The sequence below is a fragment of the Hippocampus zosterae genome, chromosome 6 (genome assembly GCF_025434085.1).
Source record: "Hippocampus zosterae strain Florida chromosome 6, ASM2543408v3, whole genome shotgun sequence".
In the NCBI taxonomy this organism is placed as follows: domain Eukaryota; kingdom Metazoa; phylum Chordata; class Actinopteri; order Syngnathiformes; family Syngnathidae; genus Hippocampus; species Hippocampus zosterae.
The window spans coordinates 19782292-19791788 of NC_067456.1; the positions used below are offsets into that span (position 1 = coordinate 19782292).

Sequence of the window (9497 nt, forward strand, 5' to 3'; positions counted from 1 at the left end):
CTTAACAGCAAATACTGTTTTCACAAGTGTAACCCCAAGGCAAAAACAAGCCCTATCTAATGTTTAAGCAATCAATCTAAAAGGCAGGACCTGCGCAACTAGAAACACTCATCAGGCACATATTCCAATACTTTTTCTCAAACAAAAGGTGCTCTGTCCTGAGTCGTTTAACACACCGAAATGTAAATACCATGAAATAAAAGATGGGATTCTGAACTTTTGTCTGATGTTGATCTTTTGATTTGAAACCCAAATTAATTCAATACACAATCAAAAGGAAGGAAGTGACCTGGCCCTTCAAGTAATTTTGGAGGGGCTATGAATATATGTATGTAAGAGTATGTATATAACATTTATGATTTATGATATACAATTACGCCTATCAGTTTTCATTTTTTCATATTATGTTATGCTGTTTCCAACCCACATCCAAAAACCTTCTCTTTAGTTTCATTCACACGGAAGGATACAACTTAAGTCAACCTGATCTGACAGCTTTTTTGTCATTCCTCCATCCCTTTGTATCATACAATCTCTTCTGAGACTCAGTTGAGGTCACTTCCTGATGCCAACGCCTCCCTTCACTTGTTCCATACTATTGAAAACAGCATGTGACTTTTCCCTAGAATAGTGTTCAGTGGGTGAATAGGGATCACGAGGGAAATCTTCTGTTTTCTAACACTCACAACTGTTCTTTCGTTAATCCTTTTGAAAGGTCGATGGAAATGTGAGCACAATCTACTGCCAGAACCTGTGCCTGCTGGCCAAACTTTTCCTCGACCACAAGACCCTCTACTACGACGTGGAGCCCTTCCTTTTCTATGTCCTCACACAGAATGACAGTAAAGGTTGCCACCTTGTCGGCTATTTTTCTAAGGTAAAACTATCATTTCAAATAGGGGTGCACCGATTAAGATCGATATCTGAGCCAATTTCCCTCATGTTGGGGGACCGGTGATTGGCCAATCCCTGAAAATAAAACCGATCTTCTCCACCGATCTCATCTCCCTGCGCAGTCTGAAAATGTCAGACACGGTCCGACTCGGCTGTGAGATGACAAATAGGAATTTCATTTTTATTTGAGAGAAGTAATTCATTCGCAGTTAAAATAACCCGTCTGTTTCATTTCACAGGTAAAGATCAATGTCTTACAGTAAGACAAGATTAAAACATTGAAGCTGTATGCCCGTTGATTATGGGGGGTGAATCGGATCTGCAAAAATCAGTATCGGCAGCTCAGGCATTGTAAAGATTGGTGATCGGCCAGAAAATTGGGATCAGTTCACCCCTACTTTCAACTCAACTTTTTTACATTGTTGTCATACAACTACCATATCTTATAATATTCTAGTGATGCAAATGTCCACCGTGGAGGCACAAATTTAACAATGCATGCATAATGTGTTCATTTCATGCCAAACTCCCCGGGTTCTTGCGACTTGTTCGTTGCAAGTGCATCAATTAAAATGCCAGTATGCAATCAAAACAGAGCGTTTAGTGATTTAACACATTAACATCAAACTTAGCGGTCCCCATTGAGGCCTACTAACAAGTGACCGTTTTTTATTATCGTTCTCTAATGGTGGAATATGTCTGTGTCTTTCCAGGAGAAACACTGCCAGCAGAAATACAACGTATCATGCATCATGATTCTTCCTCAGTACCAGCGAAAGGGCTATGGGCGCTTTCTTATTGATTTCAGTAATAATCTCTCCTTGTTGCACATAAACACAAAGCAACTGTGATTGGCTATCTTGACACAAACGTGACAGAGAAACTGCTAGTTCCTCTATCTGAATTATGAAAGCAATACTTTTCTTCAAATTCACCATATATTTTGCCATGTGCCTCCTTGCAGGCTACTTGCTATCTAAACGTGAGGGCCAGCCTGGATCACCAGAGAAGCCTCTCTCAGACCTCGGCCGGCTATCCTACATGGCCTATTGGCGCAGTGAGGTCCTCGAGTGCCTCCATAGGGTCCATGACCGGCAGATCACAATAAGACAACTCAGCAAATTGACCGGGATTTGCCCCCAGGATATCACCACAACCCTGCACAGCCTCAACATGCTTGAGCAACGAGGAGACAGGTTAGAGTACGGAATCTTCAAACATGCATCGGCACAATGTATGTGTTAGCTTCATGTCAGATATTGTCCTTAAAATTGTCATGCAGTCTCAATTTCTTACTGTTCGCCCATACATAAGTTAATTGTAATAAACCTTGATATGTTATCATAAGATCATACATTGCCCATTGACATGGCCCTAACATGTCCAAGAAATTGTTTTTACTTACATGGGGATATTGCTCACAATGTAATTCACGAAGTTGCAGAAAGAGAATGCAACACAATTTTCAGAATAATGAAACAGCGGGAAAATGGTTATGGATTTACTACAGAGATTGCTTTGGAAGGTAATGAAGTGGAGGAGTATTGTACTGTCTTTAACATGACAATGAACAAGAATGCAGGATTGTAATGACGTTTTCCTTGTCAGGACTGTCCTGGTGCGACGAGAGAAGCTGATAGATAACCATATAGCTCGTCTCAAGACCCGACCACGACAGCTAGAAGTTGACCCAGAGTGTCTCCGCTGGACTCCTGTGATTGTAACCAACACCGTGGTTTCGGATGCTGATGAGGATGAAGATGAAGAGGATGATCAAGAACAAACTGTGGATGACCGCAAGGAGGTAAGCACATGACAAGTTATTACACAATTACCATGCACTCTCAGATAACCAGCCTTGACATCTGTTGCTTCTTGTTTTTAAATAGATCAAACCAAGTCACAAGCTACCATCAATGTCTTGGCACATGCGTCAAACAAAGAAAAGGGAGGTAGAAGAAGAAGAAGATGATGATGATGAGGAGGAGGAGGAGGAGGAGGAGGAGGAAGAAGAAGAAGAAGAAGAGAGAAAAGGCTTCCTAGGTTTTCCTGTCAGCCAAAGTTCTCTAACATCCCCTCCACTTTGTTGTCCACCTGCCCCACAGCCACAACGTCCACCTCTGGCAGCAAATGGCGAACGCAGGCCCCGCGGTCGCCCACCCAAAAACTGGCCTTGGGGTAAAGGAGTTAAGGATAGCCAGCGAGTTGGGCGGCCACCTAAGGTGCGGCCAATGGAGGAAGAGGGTGAGGATGATGAAAGGACAGATGAAGGAAAAATTGGCTCTGCAACCAGCCCGCTCTCTCTATTCTCACCAGAGAGAAAAGTAGAGTCAACAAGCTTTCACACAGTAGACATGGCTCGGCACCCCACCATAACTCCCACCCGAAGAGGGCGTCCTCCCAGGAAAAAGAGAGGCCCCAAGCCCAGACAGATAGAGGAACCGAGTGAGGGGCAGACACAGCTTCCTGGGGTTTCCAGGCTGAATGATGCTCCTCTCGTCAGGAAGAGTCGCTTCAGTGACAGCAGCGAAGAAGAAGACGACGACGACGAGGAGGATGACGATGAGGAAAGCAGGGCAAGCTCTCCACCCATACTCACAAAGCCAGCTATGGGGCTCAAGTGCAAGGTATAAAGAAAGTGCTCATATTTATTCTTAGTGACAAGTTTTACAATAATAGAAATTTAATTAGGAATAGTTGAAGTAAAACTATAAATGAAGCATAAACTTATAAACTCAATTTCCTTTCTGCTTTGCCCAGAAGCCGTTGAGAAAGCGTCGTTTTCGCAAGCGTAGCCACCCACACAGCAGCGTGGTGACAGAGACTATTTCTGAGACTACAGAGGTTTTGGACGAACCCTTTGTCGACTCTGACACAGAGAGGCCCATGCCTAGGCTGGAGGAGGAGACAAACCTGGGTCACCCCTTGCGCCGCTACCCACCTGCTCACTCAGTACTTAGGTTGTCAGACCCTGCTCCCAAAAGGGGTCGACACTGCAACCTCTCCGATTCAGAGGAAGATGGTGGGTTCTGGGGACCTTGTTGATTCTCTGATAATTTTGTATTTATCAGAGAGTCTCTCATGCTGTATTTCACATCTGTTTATTTTTTGTCATTTTAGATCTAACTGCTATGCTGAACCTTAGGGCTGCATTGCCATCAGGTCCCTCGGCAAATCAAGCCACCAATCCTGAAGTCCCAGTCAAGAAGAAGAAAGGCTGGCCTAAGGGAAAGAGCCGTAAGCCACTGCACTGGAAGAAACGGGGACCTGGAAGACCACCTGGAAGTGGAGCCAACCAGCGAGCTGCTGCAGAAAGTCAAGCAAGTGGTGCTCCTATACCTCCTAAAATCAAGATGAAGCCTGGCCGGAAACCTCGGAGCTGGTATCTCCAGCGTGCCCAAGAGGAAGCAGAGAGGCAAGAGCAGGAGAGGCAAAGACAACTGGAGCAGCAGTTGGACAAAGATCCTCAGCCGCTTTCAACAGATCGAAACAGCAAGCGTGTTTCAAGAGCCATCTTAGATAACAAAGAAAAATATTCTGACGAAGACGATTATCTCCCTATTCCTGCCGAGCAGAACTTACCAAAAAGGAGAGGAAGGCCACCCAGGAACCCTACCCTCCGTCAACCTCCCGCACCTGCTCCAAGGCCACCTCTAAACTCTGAACCAGACGACATAGAAGAGGATGATGAGGAGGAGGAGGATGATGATGATGATGATGATGATGAGGAGGAGGAGGAAGCAGAGAGAAATTGGGAGGAGAACAAATCTAGCCGTCCACTCTCCCGACCCATTTTGGCCACTTCCTCCTCCTCACCCAACCTAGGGCCTAGGGCCCAACATTTCCGCCCTCAGGATGTTGATACTGGCGAAAGAGAAGAAATTGATGAGGAAGACGAAAGGGAAGAAGAGGAATTTGAGAGCCAGGGCCATGGTAATCTTGATTTGTCGAGGCGAGCAGCAGCTACCCCAGGTTCAGGAAGCCGGCGTAGTGAGGACCATGATGCAGATGATGAAGGCGATGGACACTTAGAGGAGAAAAGCAACAGCAGCAACAACGGTAAAAAACGTAAAAGTCAGGAGTCTGATGAGGAGGAGGATGAAGATGAGGAGGAAGAGCCTGCTTCCCATGCGAGCTCCCCTCCAGTGAAAGAAGAACCACAAGGCGGAGAGGCTTTTTTAGGCATGGAGAACAGCATGGCCCGGGACTATGTCAGCAAGCAGGAGGAGGAAGCGGAGGAGGAGGAGGAGGACCCTGAAGAGCAGGTGCAGGAGTCAAAGTGTCGGTCCTCCTCCGCTGATCCACAGCAGGAGGACCGGCGGCGTAGAGAGCAGGAGGAGTCTGCTGCGGCTGCCGCAGCTGTGGAAACTGTTACGGCCATGTCTGTTCCGTCAGAGCCCATGGAACTCCAGCCTTTGCAGACAGAGGACAAAAATGTAGCACTATTGATTGAACCCCAACACACTCAATCCCACTCTCATCAGCACGCTGACTTCAAAGAGGAGCTGAGTCACCATCACTCACAACATCCACATCACCACTCCAATGAACTCGACTTGGAGACAGTCCAGGCAGTGCAGTCTCTGACACAAGGGGAAGCCCAAGATGAAGAGACTGAGCCTCACCATGGGGCTTACCAGGACTGTGAAGAGACACTTGCTGCCTGCCGGACACTACAGAGTTACAGCCACACGGGGGATGCCGAGGAGGAGACCATGGCATTAGTGGAGGACTGTGGGGCCTCCCAACATAGCAGCCCCTTGCCTAATCCTGCAATGCCCCCACTGCCCAGTCAGTCAGTGCGTTCCGTGAACAGTCCCGGGTTGTCCTCGGCCATCATGGAGACAACAGCAGCGGGCCAAAGGGGTGGGACTCCTGGCCCCACTGGAGCAGGTGGTGGAACCGGTGGTGGGTACACACAGATCACCCCAGAACATCCCAGTACTCTGTCTGCACCTTCCCAGCAAAACATGGAGACATCTCCTATGATGGATGTCCCATCTGTGTCAGACCACTCGCAGCAGGTGGTTGACAGTGGTTTCAGTGACTTGGGTAGTATCGAAAGCACTACAGAGAACTATGATAACCCCAGCAGCTATGACTCGACAATGGGTGGAGGTAGCAATGGAACGGGAAATGGGGGTAATGGAGGTGGAATGTCTGTGGCAGGTGCTTCTTCAGCTTCGTCATCTGCTACCTCTTCTTCTAGCTCGGCCACTCCATCCTCCTCGCAGTCCAACAGCTGCTCCTTCGTGCCAACCGCTAGTCTAGCATCTTCCACAGGGAATGGAGGAAATCAGCACGGATTAGGAAGCTGTGGCCTCATCCAGCAAACTGGACCGGGTCCCAACAGTGGTCCCGGAGCTAGTAATGTTGGCAATTCTGTCCCCCAACCCCCACCTCCTCCTCATCCATCTAACACCCCTAGCTGTGGCATTAAGTCTCCCCAGAGCTGTGGTGTCATTGAGAGGCCTCCCAGCACGAATCAGCAACAGCCACAGTCATCCCAAAAGAAGGTTCCACAGCAGCAGCAAACCCCCAACTCTCAGCCTCCACCCTCAGCCCCACCCCCTCAGCAGCAACAACAGCAGTCCCTGTCCCAATGTAGCATGGGAAATGGCTTTGGCTCCACTCCCATGATTATGGAGATTCCTGAGAGTGGGGTCGGGGGAAGTGGTCGTACCTTGTATGAACGTATGGGTCAGGACTTTGGCACAGGGGTGTACCCCCAGCCGTCTGCAACTTTCAGCCTGGCGAAACTCCAGCAGCTTACAAACACCATCATGGATCCACATGCCATGCCGTACTCTCACTCAGCCTCTGTCACCTCTTATGCCACCAGTGTTTCACTATCTAATCCTGGGCTGGCACCCTCTGCCCACGCGCCCCTCTCCCAGGGGCAGCCCACAATGACCCCACCCCCTAACCTTAGCTCTGGTTCCATGAACTTGGGCTCCCTGCAGCTGCAATGCAACATGCCCACCACCAACATCAGTCTGGGCCCACCACCCCACACACAGCGACTGCAGGGCCAAATGGCCACTGTCAAAGGCCATATATCCATTCGGTCCAAAGCCCCGCAGCAGTTGGCCCCAGCCCCGCACCAGCAGCAGCTCTATGGACGCAGTTCGGGGGCTGTGGCCATGCAAGGCACACCTCGCACCTTGGCTGTTCAACGAGGCATGATGCCAAATCTCATGCCAACGCCGGCACCATATAATTCCATGAACATGACACCACTCAATCCCATGTCAGCTGGATACCGAATGCCCCAACCAATGATGAACAGTGGTTACCATGGTAATCCTCCTTACATGAATCAGACAGCTCAGTATCCCATGCAAATGCAAATGGGAATGATGGGAGGGCAGGGTTACCCCCAGCAGCCTATGCAGCCAAACCACCATGGCAATATGATGTATACAGGCCCCTCCCATCATAGCTATGCCGGTGTCCCAAAACAGTCACCCTACATGAGCAGATGAAGACATAGGTCCAAGGCTGATTCTCGCCGTACTTTAAATGTGCATCAGTCGTGTTCACACTCTACAGTGCTGCGGAAGGCACCAAGAGTGCAAGTGAATGGAAATCGGGGGCCTCCTGTTTTTCTCTGTAATCATTTTGCCCATTTCTCATAAGATAGGCAAGGTGTGTACGTGGACCGGGCCAGGCCCACGCAGACCAGGAGAACTGGCCCAAATGTCTACTCTTCCTCTTTGAAGAGGGGAAAAGAGTATGGCGCGAGGAAGTTACACAGAAAAGGACAATACGGGATTGATTCTGATCTTGCTTTGTGGGATTGCAAATGCAAAAGACAGTTATCTGAATATATTCAACCATGCACACAATCTTTTGACATAGGAAGCCTTACCTTAAAAAAAGAGACATAGTTGGTGGATTCTTGTTTTGTTAAACAATGTTGAACTTTATTTTTGTTGTTTTGTTTTGGAATATCTGTGTGCAGTCTGGCCTCTTATATGCTTCAGTCTTTATATTTGTGGCATTCTGAAATGGGGGCTCACCCTCTTGGGTCCTCACAAAGACCCCAACATCTCCATGGCCAGCCTGGCCAGCGGGGGCCTCCTGTCTTCAAGGTGTTTCTTCATATTTCTTTCTTCCTGGATGGATGACATCATACCAAAAACACTGCATAGACACAGACGAGACAACAATGTCTTTTTTGTAATCCAATAGTAGCATTATGTTCCAGTTTTCTGCCACTTTGACAAGTTAAGATGTAAATATTGTGGCATCTCCCATTATCAAGCAACACAGGCATAACACATACTGGCTAGCTCTTGCATAAGATGGCTAGCCCAGGAATGTACAACTTTCAGCTATTCTTGTCCACACTCCACTGACAGTCGGTGTGCAATGTCAATTTTTTTTTTTTTGGTGGTTACTGAATTCAGAACAAACAGCGCGATTTCCATTGAGCTGTTTTAAGGTGATTTGATTAACAATTAGCTGACTTTCCCTCAAGTGTTAAAGACCCAAAGAGGTTGAGGTATCTGCTTTTGAAACGTGTATTCTGTTAAACTTGTATTTTTTTATATATGCATTTTATTTTCTCTCAACTTCTGTGTTTGCTAGAGATACTGCGGTAGACGGTTAGCCCTTATAAAGGGTGTACGTATACCTAAAGGCCTGGTGTACTGCATGGCTTGGCCCACACATAGAGGCACACTCGTATGAAAGCAGGGTCAGATCTTTGTTGGTTATGGTGTTTAAATGGCGCGGGTGGAACGGTTCACATTGTTGCTCCATGTACCAGTATTCAAAGTCAAAAGAGACGTTTTCGTTTTCTTAAAGACCTGACATTGCATACTTTTTGTGTCTATTGTTCTGTTCTGAACTTTGTTTTCTTTCTGAATTTTATCAGACTGGGCAGCTTTCTATTATGACCTAAGCTGACTCTTTTTCTATAATATAAAAAGAAATTCTGACATTGTTATTGGTACTGTCATTTTTTCTCTCTTCTGTTTCAGGACAAAAACACTGCATATTTTTAGCTCACCTCTTGGGTAATAATTAATATGAAATTCAAAATGATAAAAAAAAATCTACTCACTTTTAGTGACTATAAGATGCCTTTAACCTTTCCATTCCATCTCACCTCTAGAGTTTTTCTATCTTTGTGTAGTATATTGATGCTATTTTAAACAAAAGGACTACAAATATCTAAAGGTCACTTGGCATTTTTTTTTACTTGTGTGTGTGTATAGGATGACTTCCTTACATTAAAGAGGCATGTAAAAATAAGCTCCGTATATTTCTGTCTGTTTATATCGCTTCCCTTTTTGTATCCTTTGGAATTGTACATGTTTCGTTGTATGCTAAGAGAGTGCAAAATAAATAGAGTGTTTGGCTGAGTGCTGTGCTCTGCTCAGCGGTCTCAACTCTCTAATCTGTCCCTGTATGTATTTACATTTATCCACTCCCACCCCCTTTTCTTAGCAAGTACTTTCAAACAACTCTGTACATTTTAACATAAAATGAAAATAAATTATGTTGAGCCATTCATGTTTCTGTTTAAATGTTTTAGGTGATTTTGTTTATATTTATTTATTCAAATTACTCATAATTCGGAGTCCCGGTCTCCT

The 9497-nt window shown here is 46.4% G+C and overlaps 1 protein-coding gene across 4 annotated transcripts in view; it reads left to right on the top strand.

Moving 5' to 3' along the window:
- Window positions 1-9415, top strand: part of kat6a (K(lysine) acetyltransferase 6A) — a 49289-nt gene extending 39874 nt beyond the window's left edge. For 3 of the 4 annotated variants that reach the window (XM_052066930.1, XM_052066932.1, XM_052066934.1), the window contains 7 exons: window positions 716-877; window positions 1608-1701; window positions 1859-2090; window positions 2503-2698; window positions 2784-3521; window positions 3655-3916; window positions 4015-9415. In XM_052066930.1, the coding sequence (XP_051922890.1) occupies window positions 716-877; window positions 1608-1701; window positions 1859-2090; window positions 2503-2698; window positions 2784-3521; window positions 3655-3916; window positions 4015-7379 (5049 nt within the window). In that variant the 3' untranslated portion in view covers window positions 7380-9415. The remainder of the gene's footprint in view (window positions 1-715; window positions 878-1607; window positions 1702-1858; window positions 2091-2502; window positions 2699-2783; window positions 3522-3654; window positions 3917-4014) is intronic. The other variant, XM_052066933.1, reaches the window with a different exon arrangement.
- The last annotated feature ends 82 nt before the right edge of the window (window positions 9416-9497 follow it).